The sequence below is a fragment of the Melozone crissalis genome, unplaced genomic scaffold (genome assembly GCF_028551555.1).
Source record: "Melozone crissalis strain CALT ecotype California unplaced genomic scaffold, PUWL_Pcris_2 ptg000111l_1, whole genome shotgun sequence".
NCBI lineage: Eukaryota > Metazoa > Chordata > Aves > Passeriformes > Passerellidae > Melozone > Melozone crissalis.
This window is the reverse complement of record NW_026535888.1, coordinates 8,571,593-8,593,207: the sequence shown is the minus strand read 5'-3', so window position 1 is coordinate 8,593,207 and position 21,615 is coordinate 8,571,593. Positions and strand designations below refer to the sequence as shown.

General features: G+C 54.6%; 4 protein-coding genes across 5 annotated transcripts in view; 2 read left to right on the top strand and 2 right to left on the bottom strand.

The window, feature by feature from the left end:
* EYA3 (EYA transcriptional coactivator and phosphatase 3) overlaps positions 1-3,849 on the top strand; it is a 40,984-nt gene extending 37,135 nt beyond the window's left edge. For both annotated transcript variants that reach the window (XM_054292583.1, XM_054292582.1), the window contains 4 exons: positions 240-354; positions 694-815; positions 1,082-1,182; positions 2,471-3,849. In XM_054292583.1, coding sequence (XP_054148558.1) covers positions 240-354; positions 694-815; positions 1,082-1,182; positions 2,471-2,551 — 419 coding nt within the window. In that variant the 3' untranslated portion in view covers positions 2,552-3,849. The remainder of the gene's footprint in view (positions 1-239; positions 355-693; positions 816-1,081; positions 1,183-2,470) is intronic.
* Positions 3,850-6,623: 2,774 nt separating this feature from the next.
* XKR8 (XK related 8) lies at positions 6,624-9,780 on the bottom strand. Its single transcript, XM_054292605.1, has 3 exons — positions 9,485-9,780; positions 8,747-8,943; positions 6,624-7,583 (listed from the first exon to the last, which is right to left on the bottom strand). Exons 1-3 carry the CDS (start codon positions 9,778-9,780, stop codon positions 6,838-6,840), a joined length of 1,239 nt encoding a protein of 412 aa, XP_054148580.1. The 3' UTR covers positions 6,624-6,837.
* Positions 9,781-11,197: 1,417 nt separating this feature from the next.
* On the bottom strand, positions 11,198-15,146 carry RPA2 (replication protein A2). The gene is made up of 9 exons (XM_054292575.1): positions 15,082-15,146; positions 14,860-14,972; positions 14,681-14,782; positions 14,497-14,610; positions 13,916-13,990; positions 13,098-13,211; positions 12,698-12,808; positions 12,519-12,613; positions 11,198-11,810 (listed from the first exon to the last, which is right to left on the bottom strand). The coding sequence occupies exons 1-9, from the start codon at positions 15,095-15,097 to the stop codon at positions 11,726-11,728; spliced, it is 825 nt and encodes a 274-aa protein (XP_054148550.1). The 5' UTR covers positions 15,098-15,146; the 3' UTR covers positions 11,198-11,725.
* Positions 15,147-15,682: 536 nt separating this feature from the next.
* On the top strand, positions 15,683-21,253 carry SMPDL3B (sphingomyelin phosphodiesterase acid like 3B). Its single transcript, XM_054292474.1, has 7 exons — positions 15,683-15,975; positions 17,323-17,420; positions 17,878-18,021; positions 18,544-18,716; positions 18,830-19,010; positions 19,533-19,666; positions 20,635-21,253. The coding sequence occupies exons 1-7, from the start codon at positions 15,683-15,685 to the stop codon at positions 21,016-21,018; spliced, it is 1,407 nt and encodes a 468-aa protein (XP_054148449.1). The 3' UTR covers positions 21,019-21,253.
* The last annotated feature ends 362 nt before the right edge of the window (positions 21,254-21,615 follow it).

Here is a 21,615-nt window from a genome sequence, read left to right as displayed (position 1 = left end):
TCTTTGTCTGTGTCCTGAAAAATGCTTTGAAATGATTGCAGATAAGTCAGTTCTGGGCTCATTCATGTCACTGGGAGCTGGTTTCTTTCACTGCTTTGAGACAGTCCAGCTCCCAGAGGCTTCAGTTGTGTTATTTATTGCAGAGCAGGCAGTTATCTGTTGCAGGCAGTTGTGTTATTTATTGCACAGCCCTCCCTGTGTCAGGCTTGCCAGGCAAACACGTGTTCCTCACCTTGCAGGCCTGCTCAGCCCACAGAAGAGGGAAGCTCTGCAGAGACTGAGGACTGACATAGAAGTGCTGACAGATTCCTGGCTGGAAACTGCATTAAAGTCCCTGCTGCTCATCCAGTCCAGGTATGGAACCTGCAGGTGCATGTGGGGCTTTCTCAGCCCTTTCTGGCCCTGAGGTGCAGCACTGTGCTGGGCACTGCCCCTGTCTGAGGGCAAGAAAATCACCTGTGTCTCTGCTGCAGCACCTGTAATTAGCAAGGTCCCCATGCTCACCAAATGGTTTTTCTGACAGGGAATTCTGCCAGAAGCAAACAAGCAAAAATTGCAAAACCTTGTCCTAAAATGCCTCCTGAAAGCAGGACAACAAAGCACCTGGCACCTGGGGAGCTGATCAGACTGCCTGGAGCAGTCCTGGCACCCCTGCCTGTAGATGTGCTGTTACAAGTGTTTTTCTTCTTTCAGAAAAAACTGTGAGAACATCCTGATCACAACCACCCAGCTGATGCCAGCTCTTGCCAAAGTTCTTCTGTACGGATTGGGCGAGGTGTTTCCCATTGAAAATATTTATAGTGCTACAAAAATAGGTAAGGGAGTGTGCCAAGTCTGGCATGGTGCCATCTGCTGAGGGTTAGCTGGGATCTTGACAAGGGGAAATGCCATTTGTGCAGCTGAGCAGCCAATGCTGTGATCCACCTGATGAAGGCTTCTGGTCTTGGGAGCTGAACTGGGTGCTGTCCCTGCCCAGTAAGACCAGAAGTGTTTCTGTACTGGGAGGAAGGGAGCTGTTGAGGCTGTTGAGGTTCTGTTTCTGTGTGCCTGAGGTTCCTTACAGGGGGATTGTCTTTGGCAGGTAAGGAGAGCTGCTTTGAGAGGATTGTGTCACGCTTTGGGAAGAAGGTGACGTACGTGGTGATCGGAGACGGCCGTGACGAGGAGGTGGCAGCCAAGCAGGTGGGTGTGACAGTGTGACTGCAGAGGGAACTCCTGCCAGGCTTCCCTACAAGGAATCTCCTTCCAAGCTGAGCTCCTCAGGCCAGGGCAGCCAGGAGCGAAGTTTGCCTTTGATGCAAGAGATCTTCCATTGTGGTAAGATGGGCAGATTTCTGGCTCCTGGGTGCTTAAAGATTCTCTTTTACTGTAGTTTAGGATTGCATATGACACTGTTCCTGTCAGCAGTGTCTTTGTATAGCATGTTGGACTCAGTGATCTTGTGTGGTGTTGTGAGGTCCCCAGGACAAGGTGAGAGATGAGAATTTGACTGCGTGTTCTCAGAAAGCTGATTCTTTTCTCTTCTCTTCTCTTCTCTTCTCTTCTCTTCTCTTCTCTTCTCTTCTCTTCTCTTCTCTTCTCTTCTCTTCTCTTCTCATCCCATCCCATCCCATCCCATCCCATCCCATCCCATCCCATCCCTATACCAAGGAAAGAGGAGGGATACATCAGAAGGCTTAACAAGAATGATCCTGAAAGCTCATGACTGACTCCTCAGAGTCCGACACAGCTGATGCTGATTGGTCATTAATTAAAAACAATTCACATGGAGCCAATCAAAGATGCACCTGTTGGCAAATGAGCTCCAGATCACATTCCCAAGCAATCAGAAAATTATTGTTTTCATTCTTTTCTGAGGCCTCTCAGCTTCCCAGGAGAAAATCCTGGGCAAAGAGGATTTTTCAGAAAGTATCATGGTGACAATCTCGGATGTCCCTTCCACCCTTGATGATTCTGTGGTTCTGTATGCTGATCATAGGCTGTGACTGTCAGGGTATTGCAGTTCCTCAGGAGTGTGGAGGAGTCAGGGCTCAGGATCAGCAGCAGATCAATACAGCACCTGCCATTAGCCTGATTACAAACAAGGAGCAAAGAGATTGATTGGCTTGGACAGGCCTGGATGGGTTGTTCAGTTGTGCTAATTAGTAGTGAGTGCAAAGGTGACTGTCAGGACCTTGACTCTGCAGGCTTCACACGTTCTGCCCTGTGCCAGAGCTGCCAGCCCTGCACAGGCGTTCCTGGCTGCAGCAGCAGCTCACAGCCAAGCTTTCCATGGTGAGCAGCTGTCAGTCAGTGCTGGTGCCTGTCACACACAGCTGTGCACATGAGATGGGCTCCAGATCCAGATGTGCACGTGGCTGAGGTGTGTCCTGAGAGTGGTGAGCTCAGAACCACCACCCTGCAGAGCCCTGCATGCTTCCACCTCAGCTGGGAGTCCCTGCATGAACCTGGCTGTGCTCTCTCTTCACAGCACAACATGCCCTTCTGGAGGATCACAAACCACGCTGACCTCGTGTCCCTTCACCAAGCCCTTGAGTTGGACTTCCTGTAAGAAGCTGGAGCAAAGACACGACTGCAGCTCCTGCCAGCCCTCTCCATTCCTGGGGGACAGAAATCTCACGTGTTTGGGGACTCACCTTTCAGCTTGATGAAGAAAACATACCTAATGCAAACTGTACAGTGGGAAATGACAGCAGGTTGTTCTTGGGAGCACAGGCCCTGCCAAGTCCAAGGTGTGCTGTGAAGAAGCGCTAGACTCAGCAGAGCTAGAGCTTGTGTGCAGAAGGGACTTACAGAGCCAGCTGAATGCCTCTGGCTTCCAGAGAGGGGCCATAAAACAGCAGATTTATGTGTAAGAGCCTTCTTCTTTCTATTCAGCTTAGTTGTAGAACCCAAGTAAACACAAAAATTTATTTTTATAGGAAAACGCTGATGGCAGAGCTTGAACCTCCCTTGTTTTGCAAAGCCGAAGAGCTGTGGGTTTTTTTCATAGGAAATATTAATGAAAATGTCAAAAATACCTCTATTGCTGTAAAATGTGTCCTCTCTCCTTCCCTGGGTGTTCAAAACAGTTAATTTATTACAATGTCCTTATGTTATTTCCTCAGTGTGGGATTACTGGAAAATATAAACGTAAGGGAATGCTTCTGGAATATGTGGTTCCTTGTAGAGGCAAGTGTTGGTGTTCTGAATTGATCCCAGTGGCTTCTAGTGCAGAAGCCCTTTTAGCCAGCAGGAGATCACTGGATTTCAGCCTTTGGACTGTAGATCCCACAGATGTTCCCTGCAAATAAAAATGAAATTGCCTGTGAACATCAGGTACAGCAGACTGGTGCAGACTGCTCAGATGTGAACTGAGTCCTCAGCTGGACTAGGAATAATCTAATTCCTAAATCCTCATGAATGTTGCAGAGAAGGCTCTGGCTATGGTATACCCTTCACCTCTGTGTTCCTGACCCTATTTGTAAGTTCCTTTGAGTAGAATCAGATTCAATTTTCTTACATTCTTTGCATTAGCCTAACTACATAGTGACAAACAAAATGCCTTGTTAAGAGGGACTTAATTTTCTAAGACACTGTGACTTGGCAGCATGGAGCACTTGGGAGGGATGGTGATGCTGATTTTTCTGCAGCTGTCCAAGAGCAGAGGCTGGAGTCAGTGACCTGTTCCCTGGGCAGGAACAGCCAGCAAGGGCTGGGCTGGTTTTGTGCCAGCTCAGGCTGTGTTTGGGGGTCTCCCCCATGTACCCTGATGGCACCAGATCAGCCCTGAGGACAGGAGTGTGCTGTGCCCCAGAACCTGCTGCTGCTGCTCCTGCAGAGCCAGACCTGACCCCTCCAGATCGTGGTCATCAGCCCCACAGCAGCCATTGGGGGACTGGGCTGAAGGTCTGTCACTGCAGGAGGACACTGACCCATCTGCTGTGCCCACACAGGCAGGATGTGTTTGCTGCATCCCTTTCACGGCTTTAATTACTGAAGGTTAATTTCCATCAGTGCAGGGGGAGCTGCTGGGCCAGCTCTGCACGGACTCTGCTGTGCCCTGGGGGCATCTTGGGCCAGCTCCAGTGCCCAGGGGGCAGAAGGTGCCTGGAGCCAGGGTTTGGATACCTCGTGCTCAGGGACTGGACCTGGGAGGTTTATTTCACATGGAACCAGCTCCACTTTCCCTTTGGGTTTGTTTTTTGGGGTTTTTTTAGATTAATTAAATTGGAATCAAAGGCGATTCTCTTTCTCCAGGGTGGTCACTGGAGTCAGGAGTGATCTGTTTTCCATTCAGCTCCCGGCCAGGTGGGTACAGGGTATGTGTATTTCCCCAGGAGCTCTGCAGCAGGAACGTGCTGTCTGTGTGGGAGCTGCTCATCCATGAGGAAACTCTGAGGAATCTGCTCTGGGTGTTGCTGGGCAGCTCAGCAGAGGGTGTTGGGCTGCCCAGGGGGCAAACAGGCTGTGCTGGGAGTGCTCAGCAGTTTGGGAAGGGGAGCAGCACCCAGGGGTGTTCTCTGTCTGCACCAAGTGGAGAGCCAAGGTGTGTCTGCACCTGTTCAAGGCAGCTGAGGCAGCTCCAGCTCCTCTGGGGTCCCTGTGAAGTGCCAGTGCACACAGTCCCTGTGTGCTGAGGAGCAGCCTCATTGCTGCCAGGGCTGGGAACGTCACCAGAGGATCAGGACTCACTTTAGTCACAGAAGGGTCTGTGCTGATGCTGAACATCCCTCAGCCCATCCAAAGGTCTCCTGTAAGCAGGCTGGGGAGCTGTCCCAGCCTGTGCAGCAGCCTGTTGGGAGCATATCTCATACTCCAGCTGGCTGAATTTGGGATTAAAACCTGTGCCTTAACCTCCCACCACCGGCACAGCCGAGCAGCCCACGAGCTTTGCTGCCATGGGAAGCAGAGCTGTGCTGGAGAGGGGCTGGGTTTGCCCAGGCACTGGCAGCAGGTGCTGCACCTGCAGGCCTGAGCTGCCTGGCAGCTGGCTGTGCTTTGTGTTTGTTTACTTCAAATGTTTTAAGGAAATTTTAAGATGTTGCTAAAATTTTAGCTGAGTGTGGAACTCGCAGCCACTGACATTTCATACTGGTATTTATATGATGTTTCCTTGAATGTATGTAAAGTACTTTTATAACAGGAGGTTGATGGTACATTTCTGTGTTTGTTAATAAAGGGGTGACCTGGCTATTTTATTTTTTCCTCTACTGGCTGGATTTAAGCCTTTTCCTGTCTCTTTTGAGGCAACAACAGCATCTCTGTCCAAGCATTGATTTTCTCCTGTCTCTGTCACCAGTTCAGCTACAGTCAGGTCAGGGGTAAGGGGAGAGCAAACCTGAACACCTGAAGGACAGTCAGCCTGCAGGCCCAGAGCACTGAGCTCACCTGGGTGCTGCTGGCTTCCCCTTCAGCTTCAACACAGCCACAGAGGCTTTAAAAACCACCTGATCCACTAATATTTGCTGCCTCCAAGAGCCCTTGGGGAGATGTCTGTGCTGGCCCTGGTGGGAAGCAGTAGGACCCTGGAGCCCACAGCAGCTCTGCTGCTCTGCTGTGAGGGTGATCTCAGGTGCTGCTGCCTGTGGGGCCTTTGCCTGTTCATGGTCTGTGATGGGAACTGTCCTGTGAACTGGAAAAAATAATAAAGTCTTTATTTTCTATAGTCAGTGCTTCAGCCTGTTCTCTGCCCCTGTGACAGCTCAAACCAAGTCTGGCAGCACCAGGAGCATTTGGGGTGCCACAGGTCACAGTGCAGCCACCAGAGCCCCCATGATCCTGGGGAGCCAGTGGGGCAGGACCTGCTCCTGGGCCCTGCTGTGGTGTTTTTGTTTTCCTGCTCAGTGTTCTCCTGCACAAAACATTCCCTTCCCATTTTCCTTTGCACAAGGCAATGCCCCTCTCCCACCCTGTGCTGCTGGCATTGGGCAGGCTGAGCTGCTCACAGGAGCAGCTGTGAAACAGCTGTGAGCAGATGCCTTCAGCTGCTCCTCCAGCTGCATCCTGATGCCTTCCCTGGTATGGAGTTTCCTCCTGGCAGGGATGGGATGGAGATGGGGGAAGGAGCCAAAGCTCAGTGCTGTGGGCAGCCAGGATGTGCCCCAGCTGCCAGCTGGGCAACAGCAAAGGGCAGGGGCTGCTCTGGGTTTGGGCACTGAGCTGGGGGGAGGCAGCCCCAGCTGGGGAGTGCTGGGTGTCTGTGCCCAGGAGCTGGCACACGCTGACCACACCAACAGCCACCAATGGCTGAGCAATGCTGTGGCCTTGGGAGCCCTGCCCAGGCTGTGGTGGTGGGAATGGCAGCCAGGGCAGCATGAGGTGTCCAAGCCCTGAGCCACCCTGCAGCCACTCCTCCCAGCACAGCCCTCCCTGAGCACACTGATAACAGGTGAGCTTTGACCTTAACACCTAAACCAACACAGGGGGGAAAAGCCTGGCTGGAAACAGAAAGGTCAGATAGCCCCAACCATGGAGGAAACAGATCCTCCCGGCCCCACCACCCAGATCCCAGCACAGCACTGGCAGCAGCAGGCACAGGAGAGGCACAGAGAAAATAAACCAGTGCTCTTGTTTTCATTTTTCTTTTTTTTGAAAAAGCTACAAATAAATAACAAGAAAAGTAGACAGAGCAGTGCAGCCAGATGCTACAATGTGCTGGACCCCCACACTGTGGCTTTCCCCGAGGGTACAGCCATGGGAGCCATGCTGAGTGCCATGGGACTCACTGGGTGTTTGCACATCACCCCTGGTCTCTGCCAGCTCCCTCCAGCTGTCCAAAACAACAGCCTGGGGGCACAACCAGGGGCACACCAACATGTCCACCTCCCCCCTCACGTCCCTTTAGAGGAGCTGCCCTCACACAGCAGACTCCACAGCAGCATCTCCATTCAGGAAGTGCTGCTGTGCTGGCTGGGACAAGGAGAAGTGGCTCTGGGCCAGCCACTGCATCCGCCTGTTGACCAGGTCTGGTTCCAAAAACGAGCGAAACTCCACCCCATCACCCCCTCCATTGGCATCCACCTCATCGTATCTGCCCTCCTGCCGCACCCGCACGTTGGGGTGCAGCCACTTGTAGTAGGTGACCCTGAGCCCCAGCCCCAGCAGGTAGCAGGGCAGGGCTGCAGACAGCACGGGGATGAGGTATGAGTGCTCCTCCTCCTCCTCGGGAGCCCGGCCCCAGAGCCAGGCCAGGCCCAGCAGGGTGCTGTCCACCAGCATGAAGCCGTGGTAGATGAGGCTGCGGTGCAGCGTGCTGCCCTGCGCCACGTTGAACCAGCTGAAGTAGAGGATCACGGCCACCACGGCCCGGTAAAGCTGCTCGGGGCCCGGGGACTCCATGAAGTCTGTGCCCTGCAGGCTGACCCACAGGAACATGGCCAGCCACACCAGGGAGAAGTGCACAGCCATGCCGTAGGGCCAGAGCAGGGCGAAGAGCGCCAGCGCCAGGATGCGGGGGCAGATGAGGAAGAGGTTCCAGAGGAAGTAAACGATGGAGGAGCTCCAGCTCAGCTCGTACTTGTCCTGCAGGAAGGAGCGCAGCGACTGGTGGTAATCCAGCAGAGACCAGGACACACACAGGAACGCCGTGACCATCCCCAGGCCTGTGAACACACAGGTGAAAATGTCACAGATACATTTTCTGAAAAATCCTTTGCTAGGATTTTTTCTCCTGAGAAGCCGAGAGACTTCAGAAACTAAATGTAAATAATAATTATCTGCTGCTGTGGAATCAACAGGGGCATCTTTGATTGGTCTCATGTGGCTGTTTTTAATTAATGGCCAATCAAAGTCCAGCTGTCTCAGACTCTCTGATCAGTCACAAGATTTTACCTCTCCCTCCCTTCCTTCCAACACTTCCTTCCTTCCTTCCTTCCTTCCTCCCTTCCTTCCCCTCCCCTTCCCATGAAATCCTTTCTTCCATTCTTTTAGTATAGTTTTAGTACATAATTTTCTTTTAATATAATATATATAGTAAAATAATAAATCAGCCTTCTGGCACATGGAGTCAAGATTCTCATCTCCTCCCTCATCCTGGGACCTCTGTGAACATCACCACAGTGAAAATGCTGAGGGGGGACCAAGGGGTGGCCCAGCCTGGCTCAAACCTCTCCCTGCCCACCACTGCTAAGATGAGTTTCCCCCCAGCTCACAAAGCAGCTGCTGTCAGGGTCAGAGCATCAACACCTGCATCTGTCCCCTGGCATTCTGCCCTCCCTGAGGACAAGGACGCTGGTGCCTGGCCTTGCTCAGAAGATGAGGAAGAAATGCTGGGATTGAACAGCTCTGCAGAGCCCATCTCCCAGGCATGGAATCCCTCAGCCCACACAGGCAGCTGAGTGCTGGCTCCCCCATTGTTGGGCTCCCCATTTCCCTGCAGTGACACCCGCTCCCCACCCCAAGAAGGGCACCACAGCCCCTGCTCAGTGTGTGCTTCACCCACACCAACATCAGCACCTCCCTACTCCTCAGAATGTGCCTGATTTCTCACCTGACCCTCAGCCTCTCCTGGGGCAGATAACAGAATGACCACAGTGCTCCCACAGCTTCAAACCCCCCACCCCAAGCCCAGCATGCTTCATTGGGGCATGTGAGTGCAGGACAGGGGTCTACCCTATAGCGTGACACGTCAAAGGAAGGAGTGACACAGGAGCAGAATGACACTGCAGGTGTTTTGCTGGGTCCTCCAGCTCCTGGACAGACCCTCTGATCTGCTCCACCCAAGCCTGCACCCCTGCATCCCCTCCCTTGGCTCCAGTCCCCTCACCTTGAGAGATCTCAGCCTTGTTGGTCCGCAGGACAATGTAGAGCAGCAGGGTGAGCTGCGGCGTGTTCTCCAGGAAGGTCTCGAACAGACGCAGCATGCTGATGTCGTGCGAGATGAAGGCCATGTGTCTCTGCTCATCCTCCTCCTCTGCCCTGGCCCAGCACACCCTCCAGCCCACCTTCAGAGCATAGAGGCACCTGTGTGGGAGCAGCTGTGGTGAGGGGCACGCAGGGCACACCTTGGTCCCCACGCTGCCCTGACAGCTCAATGAACTCCTGACAGGACCACAAACTCCTGAAAGGGCCACAAACTCCTGAAAGGGCCACAAACCCACTGATTTGTGCCCAAACCCTCCTTCCCCCTGCCCAAATCACACACCACAGCAGCCACGCGATGCAAGTGTAAAAAACTAAACATCGATCTCCCTGGATTATCCCCTTCCCCCGGCTCGGCCTCGCTGCTCCCCTCAAGTGCCGAGGCCGTGACGAGGTTTCGGGGCGCTGCTCCGTTTGTCCGGAGGGCAGCGGCAGCAGCCCCGGGACACAGAGCAGAGCCCGAGGGAAACTTCCCTCGCTCCACCGACACTCCTCATCCGGCTCCGGGCCGGGCTCTGTGCTGGAGCCTCCTGGCCCTGCCGACAGCCGAGGCTGCGCTCACCCCCATCCACGGGTGCCGGGAGGGGCCGGGGCGGAGCGGAGTCCGGCGGCGGGCGGGAAACTCGGTGCGGGGCTGCCGTACCTGAAGAAGAAGCCGAGCTGTAGGAGGTGCAGGGCGGCGAGCAGCAGCACGGGCACGGCGGGGCGCAGGGCGGGCGGGTCGGAGCGCAGCCAGAGCCAGCTGCAGGTCTGGGCGGCGGCTGAGGCGGCGGCGAGCAGCGCCAGCGACAGCGCGGCCCAGCCGGGGTGGCCGTGCCGCGCGTACTGCGCCGCCACCCAGCCGTCCATGAACACGTCCAGGGTGGCCGCCGCCGTGCCCGCCGCCGCCAGCACCAACTGCAGCGGCCCGAAGCGCGGCGGGGCTGTTCGGGGAGACATCGGGGTCCCACAGCCCGGCCCGGAACCGGCGGTGGCGGCGCCGGCACGGGCCGGACTCACCCCGGACGGGGCCCGCCCCGGGCTGTGGGACCGCCCCGGATCGGCAGCTCTGCCCCGGGCTGTGGGACCGCCCCGGGCCGGCAGCTCTGCCCCGGGCTGTGGGACCGCCCCGGACAGCTCCACCCGGGCTGTGAACGCCCTGAACTGTGTGTCCGTCCCGGGCAGCGGGACCGACAGCTCCACCCCAGGCTGTGGGACCGCCCCGGATCGGCAGCTCTGCCCCGGGCTGTGGGACCCGCACAGCCCCACCCCGGGCTGTGTGAACGCCCCAGATCGGCAGCCCCGGGCCGTGTGACCGCCCCGGGCAGCTCCGCCCCAGGCCGTGGGACGGCCTCGGGGTGTGGGACCGGCAGCCCCGCTCTGGGCTGTGACCGTGGCGGGCAGATCCTCCCGGTCCGTGTATCCGCCCCAGACCGGCAGCCCCGGGCCGTGTGTCCCCCCAGGCAGTTCCACCCGGGCTGTGTGAAGGCTCCGGACCGGCAGCCCCGGGCCATGTGTCCCCCCCGGGCAGCCCCACCTCGGGCCGTGTGTCCGCCCCGGGTTATGTGACCGCCCCAGCTCCGTTCCCGCCGCCGTCGCAGCCCCGTGCCCAGCCCTTTATCCAATTGCACAACTGCTCTCCTGACAAGCAATTCCATTCAGCTTCACATCCAAAATCCCTCGGGGATTTTCTTCCTAACCGGCACACCTCCTACAAAAAGGAAATTACACTACTTTTGGCTTCTAGGTATGCTGAATGCCGTAGCCAAAGGTTCACCTGTTACACACCTGCTGCATGATTCACCCACTGAGGCGCACCACGGCCTGCAGCTGGGCCACTGAACCCAAGCAGGACACTGGGATGGGCCCCAGCACGAACTCCTTGGCAGAGCAGAGCAAAGCCCCTGGGTCTCCCTGCCAGCACCATGGATGTGGCCTCAAGAAACTGCCTTTGCCAGTCCCTTTGTGAGACCTAGGCAACAGAAACTCTGCCCTACCTAAACACCCAAAGCTCACCAGACTGTGAGCCCTCTGAACTGTGCCCTATGTGCACACACTGCTATTCAAGCAGGCTCCATGTCCCTGGCCATTTATCAAGCTGCAGTGGAAGGACAGGTCAGCACTGCACAGCAGAGCAGCTGTTCTGGTGGCAGAAATGGTTCTGGCTCTATTTGGAACACTGTTCTTTTCTTCAGTAGTACAATTATTTAATTTCTCACTGGCCAGACATTCACTTCAGTTTGAACCTTCGAAAGTAAAAAGCTAAGGAAAAAATAACAATAGTTAAACTGAAAGTATGAGCTGTGCTTTTATCCCCAGGTTTTGTCAAGCAGTTTTCTTCTTCAAGGCAGACAAGCCTCTAGAGTCACAAACAATGCAAGGCGCCCCAAGTTAACATTTTATTGGAAAAGTTCAAAAGCTCTAGTTAACAAGATCAGCTCTAGTACAAATATAGATTTAAGTGCACCAACTAAAAAATAAAAACATCTTCTCATGATTGCTGTACATCAGTGGAAGATTACTCTTGGCTACCCACTTTGTGAAGAAAATGGAATGGAAGCTGAGTTAGAAACAGCTCTAGAAATAAAAGACAAATAATAAAGAGGCTCTTCTTTCTACCATGCACTCTCTAAGGAGCCAAAACAAAGTGAAAGCTCTGAAGCTTTGAGTTCAGTTTTCCCATGTCTGTTTATACTTTCAGTCACATGGTCACAGCATAGAATCAGGTCCAATTACCAGAATCACACACGTCCTGCTCATCCTTGAATTCCAAGGAGTTGGCATTCACCCATAACCAGGACTTCCCACAAAGAGCAAAGCTCACCTTCCATGTAACAGAGCTCAGCAAGGTACCTTGAAATATGGACAAACATTTGCTTGGAACTAAAGGCAGATGGAAGGAACTTTACTCAGCATCTGTTGACTTGTAGTGATCATCATCCACCGTGGAGTAGATGTGTCCCTCGCTGCTGAGGAACTCCACAGCTTGCCTTGAAGAAAAACCCCACAGCTGGTTAAGAACTTAGCAAAGGGAGGTAAGTGATCACCTTTTTGATTTACAGAATTCCCATTTACAGACCCCATGCCCACATTTCCCTCCTGGCAGCTGCCAAGGGAAGCTCTTGGTGTCTCTGTCCCATGGGCAGTGTAAATGACAGAGGAAGTTTCTCCAAAGCTAAGGCAATGTGCTCTCCCTGAAGCTCAGACTCTGCTTGAGTCACCACTCTGCTCTCCCTAAGCAGTACCCACCAGAGGGGTATTGAACAGGGGGGCTGCTCTGTCCCCTGCTCCAGAGGGCACAGAACACACAAAGGTTATGGAAGGTCATGACAACTTTGGTAAGCCTCAAGAAGACGTTGTAAGAGACGTTGTAAGTGAAGTAGAATAGAACAGACTATTCCAAGATTTTTATCAGTATGCAGAGAGCAAGGTAGACCTTAAACAGGAGAAATGCTAATGAGGGACGGCAATACATTGCCACTGAACTGATAAACAGCTTGTTATAACAACAACAAGCAAAGCAACTGGCAACAGCTCACTCAGGGCAGTGAATCTTTCAAAAGCTCTGGCTCCTGTGCTGCTGGGACCACCTGAATTACCCACCCTGACTCACAGGTGAGTGTCAGGGCTTGTCCACTGTCCCCTCTGGAAGGACTGCCTGGATTCCCATAGCATCCTTCATTTCTACACACACTTACTTGATGGTTGACATACTCAAACCGTGGAGCTGGAGCTTCAAGTCTTGCAGACTCATCCCCTCTGGGACATGGCAGCTTTTGATCAAGTTCAGCACCTGGATGAGCAAGAAGCACAGCAGCTCACATCAGAGGAGCTCTGGTGGCAGTGCTGTGCTCCCAGAGGAGCTGCTGGCACCCACCTGGCTCTGGTGTGCTGTGAGCCCGTTCACTGGCAGGCTGCCACCTCCTCCATAGCCCCCCATGTCGCTGATGCCAGTGGAGGAAAATGACTGTGGCCCTCTCGATGCTGACTGGAATTAGGAGAATAAAAGTGCTGTGGTTAGCCAGGCTGCCCAAGCCTGCAGAGTTAAAGACTCACTGTTATTTCCAAGCCAGAGAGTAAAAATAGCTTCTTATGGAAGCAGATTGCAATACAATCTCTCTCTCCAAGGAAGACAGGACTCCTGTTACACCTTCAGTGCTGCCCAGCTTTAAACTCTCCAGCCCCACAATGAGGGAATTTTCCCAGTGAAAGGTCCCTTTTTGGGAGATCACCACTCACAGGAAGGGCCATGATGGAATCAGGGTCTTTGTACATACCATGAGATTTTTTCTGAGGATCATGTGTGCATTGACAATTTCCAGTATGTGTGTGGTGAACTCATTCATGTTTTCCAGAGGCATGATCTTAAATGCTACCAAGCTCTTCTTATTCTTTCAGAGGAAAAAAAAAAAAACACAAACAAACACAAAACAAAGAGAACAATTTACAGCTCAGGAACATGAAGATGCCTAACAGCCAACCCAGCCATTTCCTCCAGGAGTGTGGGACAGCAGTGGGGAGAGAACTTCTGTGCATGCAGCTCATCCTAAACCTTCTGAGCTACATCTTGTGCTGCTTTTGGCTGGGGTACAGTAGCATGGGCTGGTTTTTAGTCATTGCACAGGGCCAAGGGCTTTCCTGCTCCTCACACAGTATTAAACTGGGAGGGGACAAGGAGCTGTGAGGGGAAACAGCTGGGACTCCCATGCCCCACAGGAGAACCCACACCAGCCAGTGTCATCATGCTCAGTTATAAAACTGATCAAAGAAGGAGGAAGAGGCACACCTGCCTGCCCATGGGAAGTGTGGAATGAATTCCTTGTTTTGCTTTACTTATTAAACTGCTTTTATCTGAACTCATGGCTTTTCTCACTTTGTCCCTTCTGATTTCCCCCATCCCACTGGGAGCAAGCAAGCCGTGGGGAGGGATGTGATTTTGAAAGACAATGGAGACAGAATCACTCCTCTAATCAACTGGGGATTAACTGCACCTTGCCTTAATGCACATACACCATTATTTGAGTATTTACACCACATGTGCTACGTGAAGTGCTACAGGTCCTGCAAGACTCACACACAGGTAACACAACCTTACCTGGAACGACCGAAGGTGACCAGCTACTTTAACATAAGTTCCTGGAGGCACCACAACATTCTCACCTCCTGCCTCCTAACAGAGAGGGAAAAACAGGTTTGCTCTTTCCTGTTTCCATTTCTCAATTGTCACAATAAGCAGCTTAGCATAGCAGGCTCATCTGAAGCAAGCACAAACAATGTGCATTCCTACGTCACACTAAACTTGCAGTAAATCAGCTGAACTTCCTGCCTGATTCCTTCCCCAAACTGTTCAACTGAACTCAGCTACACTAAACAGGCAGACAGTCATATACACCAGAGACCTCTGCTACAGCAGCATCTCCTTTGGATTTCAGGGACACGTTATCCCTGAAATACTTTCCAGAAAAGCCACACCTTCTATACTCAAAAAGCTTCGTGAGAAGTAGGGAGTTCAGAATTGAGTTGATCAATGGTCCTTAAGAGTTTCTTCCAGTCGAGACACTGTATAATTCCCCACCCACTTTCCCCAAAGTGGGGAGAAAAAGAAAAAGCTTTTCTCCCCCCACTGCTCCCCCAAAGCTGCTAAAGAAGCCTGCTGACAGCAAATCCAATGCTTACATCAGTATCAACCCACTGCCTGACGTCCATGGGGGCTGCTGTCATGTCGTCCACCTTGTAGAGGATGTTGGTGGGCGCCTTCTCGGCGTGCCGCACGATGCCCACCAGGGTGACCTGCGGCGGAGGGGGAAGGGTCACACCGGGCCGGTGACGGTGGGCTCCGCGGGGCCGTCCCGGTGCTCACCTGCGAGATCTCCACGTCGCAGATTCGGAAGGTCTCGTCCACCTGCTCGGCCGCCAGCAGCTGCGACACGGTGCAGGGCACGATGTTCTGCGAGCGGCTCCGCTGCGAGGGCCGGAGGGGCCGTCAGAGCCGGATCAGGCCCGGCCCCAGGCCCGACCCGCGGCCCCCGCCCGCCCTACCTGCTTCTTCTCCGCCTGGCCGCCGGCGGGCGACCCGAACCCGCCCGGGGACTGCGTGTATCCGCCCGGGAGCCCCGCGCCGCCCATGCTGCCGTACCCGCCATCAAAGTTCCCTAAGGGGGGAGAGAGAGGGACCGTGACGCGGTGGCGGGGACACAACCCCCTTCCCCAGCGCTGCCGCCATCACGGGGAGCGGCCCCCAGACCCCGCGGCCCGGCGCACCGTGCCCGCTCCACATGGCGCCGCTCCGGGACTGCCGCCGCCGCCCGCGCGCCGGCCCGCGCGCTGCTGCCTGCCGCCCAATCCGGGAGCGCCGCTCTGCCGGCCCGCAGCCAATCGCGTCCCTTCGCTTTCCGGCTCCGTCCAATAGGAGGAGGTCGCGGGGAAGCTGCCGCCGCCATTTTGAGAGCGGGCACTGCCAAGCCTAGCATAGATGAAGGGGCGGAGCCAAGGGGCGGGGCCCAGGGGCCGGCTCTGACGGCCCCTCCGGCCCTCGCAGCGGAGCCGCTCGCAGAACATCGTGCCCTGCACCGTGTCGCAGCTGCTGGCGGGGCCGAGCCCAGGTGAGGGCCGGGCCCAGGTGGCGGCGGCGGTGTTTGCCATGCAGCCCGCGGGCCGCTCTGCCGGCCGGCAGCCAATCGCGTCCCTCCGCCTTCCGGCTCTGTCCAATAGGAGGAGGCCGCGGGGAAGCCGCCGCCGCCATTTTGAGAGCGGGCACTGCCCGGCCTGGCACTCATGAGGAGGCGGGCCTGGAGGGCGGGCCCGGAGGGCGGGGCTGGGCACAGGTGAGAGCCGGGGCCAGGTGAGGGCAGCGGTCTCTGCCATGGCGCCCCCGGGCCAGCTCCTGGTGCTGCTATGGCTGTGCCTGCTGGCCGTGGCCCTGCCCGGTACAGGTGCCGGCTCCGGGCGGTTCTGGCACCTCACGGACCTGCACTGGGACCCGGGGTACGAGGCGGCGGCGGCAGCGGGCCGGCCGTGCCCCTCGGGCGGCGGTCGGGCCGAGCCCGCCGGGCCCTGGGGCAGCTACGTGTGCGATGCGCCCTGGAGCCTGCTCCGCTCGGCCGCCCGGGCCATGCGCGCCCGCCTGCCCGCGCCCGACTTCGTGCTCTGGACCGGGTGAGAGGGACACCGGGGCTGGCCGGGACAAGGGGCTCGTGGTGTGGGTGGCCGGGCTCTTCCCATGGGCTTTGGAAAGGAGAGGGCACAATGTGCCTTGTAATGCAAAACGGGTTTGGAGGAAAGCACAGCCCCAGTGAGGGCGCTCGACACTGACAAGAAGCTTGTGGCAGCGAGGTGATCACAGCTCGCTGTCCATCCTTTGTGTGTTCTGTGTGATCCCACGGTGAGTCCGAGCACCCGGCATGCCCAGGGGAAGGAGCTGTGGGCTGTGTCCGTGCATCCAGCCCTGCCGGTCAGAGCAGTGCGAACAGAGCACGGTAAACCAGCCTGCAGCAGTTCTGGCTGCGATGAGGCACCTGCAGACCTGGCTCAGGAAGGGACAATTCTGCTTTAGGAGTCAGAGGAGGATGTTCTCTCCTGGTGTGGTTTCCAGGGGTGTTCCCTGTCCTATCCCCCTGTCCTTTGTGCCCCTAGCACTTACAGATGGTAAAAGCTTTAGTTTGCATGGTGATTGTGTATATGATTCTTCTGATAGTGCAGCCCCAACTTGCAGTAACCTCCAGTTCCAGTTTGCAGGGCTGTTGCTTGTCCCATGTTTTCATTTTCTGTCCCTGCAGATGCCTGTTCCTACTTAAACGCAGTTATTGGTTCTTGTGACCTTATGTTGAGTATTCTTTTTCCCTCAAGCAATTTTCTCCAGTCCTCTGACATGATTTTGAATGTTCTTTCTTTCCAGTGGGCTTGTGGACAGCCCAGTATCATCCACAAATGCCATAAGCATGTTAATGCAAGCACAGACATGGAGCAGCCCTGGACTGCTGCCCTATAGAGGCATTTCTCTGTTTTATGGTGATCACAGCAGTGCAAACAGCTCTGCTTCATTACTGCAGATGAGATGCCCTCAGATTGCAAAGTGCTGACCCTTGCAGTGTTTGCAGGCAGCTTTAGTGCCCGTGACACACCCCAAAGCAGGGTGCACAGGGCTTTTAAGGTGAAGTGAATCCTGGAATCAAAGAGTATCCTGAGCTGGAAGGGACCCACAAGGATCATGGATTCCAATCCTGGCCCTGCACAGACACCCAACAACCCCACCCTGTGCATCCCTGAGAGTGTTGCTGAACACTCAAGTTTGGAGTGGAGCTCGTTTTCCCTGCGAGCAATTTCTAGAAACTCCCTCAGCATCTTGGCCAGGTAACATAGCACTGACTTCTGCACCCAAAAACCTTAAACTTTCTCTCCTAGGAGGCTCAGAGAGAAGTTGGCAAGTTTCTCTGCCTTGCTCACTGCTGCAAGCACAGACCCTGTTAGTCCCAGACAGTGACTGTGCTGCTTCTCTTTTTGTAGAGATGACACTCCCCATGTCCCCAACGAGCAGCTGGGAGAAGAAAAGGTTCTGCACATAATAGCAAATCTGACTTCTCTGATAAAAGAGACATTTCCAGGTAGGATTTGAGGGGATGAGAAGGGGAGAGGGGCATAGAGACTCATGGGAAGGGTTAACAGGGATGGAGAAATGACAGAATTGGGACAGGGAAGGGCACAGAAGGGACTTGTTTGGTGGCCTCAATTCTGCTGTGCCATACAGCATTGATGCACACTCATGTTTCAGGGGGCAAGGAGCCTTACTGCTGGTGACAGCTCAGTCACTTGGCTGTGTGTGTCTTGTCCCAAGGGTGGCTCAGAGCCCTGGGGCAGAGTAGCTGGCCTTGGCAAAGGCTGGGAGTGCCTCAGGGAGCTCAGAGAGGCTCTGACCCCCCTGCCCTGTGCCCCTGCAGCCCTGAGCTCCCTCCCTGTGCCCCTGCAGCCCTGAGCTCCCTCCCTGTGCCCCTGCAGCCCTGAGCTCCCTCCCTGTGCCCCTGCAGCCCTGAGCTCCCTGTGCCTCCTTGGCTCTGCCCACAGGTACCAAGGTCTATGCAGCCATGGGCAATCATGACTTCCACCCCAAGAATCAGTTTCCTGGGAAGGAGCACAGGATCTACAACCAAACAGCAGAGCTGTGGCGGCCCTGGCTGAGTGATGCCTCCCTTCCTCTCTTCAGAGCAGGTCTGGCACCACTGGCTTGTGTTTAGAGCATGCTGGGGATATGAGGAGGGGTGGGAGAATACCATGAACAGTTTTCCTTGCTTCTCTGCTCAGAGCAGCAGTATTCATAGAGGATTTGCAGAGGTAGGGTCCAACTTAATGCTGATTTCTGTCTTGGAGCTCTGCTTGCAAGAGGAGAAGTTATTTTATATTTTAGTCTCCTCTGCCATTGCCAAGTTACTGGAAAGAACACAGAGTGGTGATCTGCAGAGGGAGGAAAAATATCTTTAAAGGCAGCAGCTGGTGCTGGGGCTCTCCAGAGCTGCCCATGGTGCCCATTCAGGTCTCCCTTATGGGACAGACACACAGGGAGGAGTCACTCCAAACCCCCATCCTGGAGTGCTCAGGGCACTGTCCCAGGCAGTGACCCTGCTGTGGCTGCTGCTGAGGAGAGCAGAGAGAGGTGGAAACAAAGGGATCTGGGATCACAGCCACCAGTGTGAGCAGGTCTGCAGCTCTTCCTCCTTTGGCTGCATTTTTAAGGAGCTTTCTACAGCGAGAAGCTGCCTGGCCCAGGGACGAGGGGCCGGGTGGTTGTCCTCAACACCAACCTCTACTATGACCAGAATGAGGAGACAGCTGCTGAGGAGGACCCTGGGGGGCAGTTCCAGTGGCTGGAAGAAACTCTGACCAACGCCTCCAGAGCAGATGAAATGGTATTGAAAACACTGAATCAACACCCTGGGCTTCTCCCCAGCCTGGAGGCTCCTCCTGCTCTGCTCCTCTGGCTGCTGTGGGCTCTGTGCTCAGGGCAGCTTTGTTCCTGCAGGTTTACATTGTGGGCCATGTCCCTCCTGGCTTCTTTGAGAAGACACGGGGCAAGCCCTGGTTCAGGAGGGGCTTCAACCAGCGCTACCTGGGCATTGTGCAGAGGCACCACAGGGTGATTGCTGCCCAGTTCTTTGGGCACCATCACACTGACAGCTTCAGGATGTTCTACAGCCACACAGGTACCTGCTCTGCTCACCCAAGGGCTTGTGTGACAGCTCTGACACTCTCAGAGTCACTGTCCATGGCAGTTTTTAGTGGCTGTTGGCTCAGAAGCCAGCAAAAGCATCTGACATGCTTGGGGCAACAAGAGGCAGCAGCGTTCTCATCTCTACCCCCGTCCCTCCTATTCACCCTCAGATATTGTTGTTTCCCCTCAATGCCTGGCAGCTTCTTGCCTGTTCTCTCTTGAGGGGTTTGGGCATTGCTGAGGGAGCAGTGCTCAATCTCTGTGTGTGTGTGGGGTGCTGTGGGTGAACACCTTTGCTGAGTGTGGTTCCCTGGCCACTCTCACTGCACTGGAGAGCCCTTTGCTGGCTGCAGCAGCCCTGTGCTCAGTCCCCAGTGTTGTTCCATGTGTAATCTGTGTGTGGGGTGGTACAGGGAGTGGGGACAAAGGTGCTGTCAGCAGTGCAATCTGTGATGGGGACAGGGTGTGGACAAGCCATGGTCTCCATCACAGCTTGCTTTGCATTTCTGTGAAGGTGCTCCAATCAATGTCATGTTCCTGGCCCCTGGAGTGACTCCCTGGAAAACAACATTACCTGGAGTGAGCAATGGAGCCAACAACCCTGCCATTCGTGTGGTTGACTATGATCAGGACACCCTGCAGGTCTTGGTAAGGGACCCTGTGTGCACCACGCTGCAGCTGTGGGACAGCTGTAATTCCCTCTCTAGTCAGAACAGGCTTTTCAGGATTTCTCAGTGCACAGAGGCTGAGTGGCTGTGTGGGACAGGACTCTGACCCAGGACATTTCAGCCTCAGGTCTGGCACAAAGATTTAGTTGGAGCATCAGTGAGTCAAAGCATGGCCCTGGCAGCCAGTGCATCCTGCTGGCATGAGTTCCCTGGGCAGGGTCAGTTTTTGTGGTGTTCTTCATGTCCTTAATGAGTTTCATTTGACACTTGCTTTACTCCCCAGATAATATGGGTCACAGAACTACTCTTTGAGTAATAACAGACTTGTCAGACCCCCTCCAAAACCTTTAAACCATCTGAAAAATTATTTGTGTCCCTCTGAATTGAGGTGAATTGTAGGAGCAGCTTCTGTTTCCTGTCTCTTGTTTGCCCAGAGGTGGAGGACAGGTGCTTGTGCCCTCCTTTGTACTGGATGAAGCTCTCTATAGTTGCTCTGTTTGTGTGTTTATAGCATAGAAGTGAGTGCTACCATATGCTGTGCAAGGCTGGGGAGTCAGTGAAGCAGAGAGAAAAAGGGCAAGAGACTGAGAACAGCTATGAAAAACTGGATTCTTGTTTGTTCAGTTGAGAAGATAACACTGCTCAGTAACACTCGTGTATCTCTTGCTTCTGCTGCTGGGCAGTGCTGATAGGAACTGACAGGCCAGGCTCACAGCTTCTGCTGTTTGGAGGTCAAAGTCAAGCAGAGCAAAGCCACCCTGTTTCTTTTATCCCTTAGGGAACAGGCTGTGTTTGGGGTGGTTCTGGAGGGTCCCCAGGTGCCCGTCTGGGTTGGAAGCCCCATCCAGGGCAGCTGAGCCCTTGAGTGGGGGTCAAGCCTGACCCAGTGTCTCACCCAGGGCCAATCTTGTCCTGGTGTCTCCCCAGTTCTGTTTTTCTCTCCCTCAGGATATGGTGACTTACTACTTGAACCTGACTCGTGCCAACACGATGGGCTCAGCAGAGCTCCCCGAGTGGGAGGAGGAGTACAGGCTGACAGAAACCTTCCAGGTCCCTGATGGCTCTGCAGGCTCCATGCAGAGAGTGCTGGAGAAGATCTCCAGGGACCCCCAGTACCTGCAGCTGTACTATGAGCTGAACTCTGCCAGGTATGACCTGGAGCTGTGCCAGCAGGAATGCCGTGTGGATCACCTGTGTGCCATCAGGGAAATGGATTTTACAAAGTATGATGAGTGTGTGAAAACCAACAGCTCTGCCTCTGCTGCCAGCAGTGTCTGGCTTTTGGTTTTCTGCATTTTCTTAGGATTGCTCCATCCTCAGCAAGTGCTGTGATGGCAAGAGCAAGAGAAAAGCAGGAAGGCACAAGATTACACTACACTGCATGGGAATTGGTGGTTTTGGCATTGAGAACTTGCTTGGAAAGCAGGACAAAATTGTCAATGTTTACTAAAAGCCTTGTGATGCTGATTTGAAATTTTCTAGAGAAGTGTGAAGAGCAATGTTTTTGAGAGCCTTACTGTGCAACAAGGAGTGTCTCCCCTCTGCTGGGGCAGCCTCACAAATCAGATGAAGCCCTGTGGACATGAACTGACAAGGGGTGAGAGTAGGGAGCTGCCACGTGTCCCAGAGGCTGCTGCCAGCATTCCTTATTGTGGCACACACTTGTGGAAGTCACAGCTGGTGACTCAGGAAGTCTGGCTGTGGTGGCTTTGTTCCACCTGTTGAGCAGAGCGAGGTGGGCTGGGGTGGCAGCCCAGGGCAGGCTGCAGATCAGTGACAGGGGATGGTGCCTGAGGCTGCCCAAGGCCTCACTCTGTCAGAGGAGCAGCAGAGCTGGGCTCTGAGTACAGCTTACAAAGAGATTATGCCACAACCAGATAAAACTCGACTTGGACAACAAAAGCAGCCACTGTTCAAAATCCACTGCCA

Coding starts and splice junctions, on each gene's coding strand:
- XKR8 (XM_054292605.1), bottom strand. CDS start 9,780: ATGTCTCCCCGAACAGCCCCGCCGCGCTTCGGGCCGCTGCAGTTGGTG. Junction 8,944..9,484: donor CAGCTCGGCTTCTTCTTCAG/GTACGGCAGCCC, acceptor GCTCCCACACAG/GTGCCTCTATGCTCTGAAGG. Junction 7,584..8,746: donor CAAGGCTGAGATCTCTCAAG/GTGAGGGGACTG, acceptor GTGTGTTCACAG/GCCTGGGGATGGTCACGGCG.
- RPA2 (XM_054292575.1), bottom strand. Junction 12,614..12,697: donor TCACAGCACACCAGAGCCAG/GTGGGTGCCAGC, acceptor TTGCTCATCCAG/GTGCTGAACTTGATCAAAAG. Junction 11,811..12,518: donor TTGAGTATGTCAACCATCAA/GTAAGTGTGTGT, acceptor TTTTTCTTCAAG/GCAAGCTGTGGAGTTCCTCA.
- SMPDL3B (XM_054292474.1), top strand. CDS start 15,683: ATGGCGCCCCCGGGCCAGCTCCTGGTGCTGCTATGGCTGTGCCTGCTG. Junction 15,976..17,322: donor GACTTCGTGCTCTGGACCGG/GTGAGAGGGACA, acceptor CTCTTTTTGTAG/AGATGACACTCCCCATGTCC. Junction 19,011..19,532: donor GATGTTCTACAGCCACACAG/GTACCTGCTCTG, acceptor ATTTCTGTGAAG/GTGCTCCAATCAATGTCATG.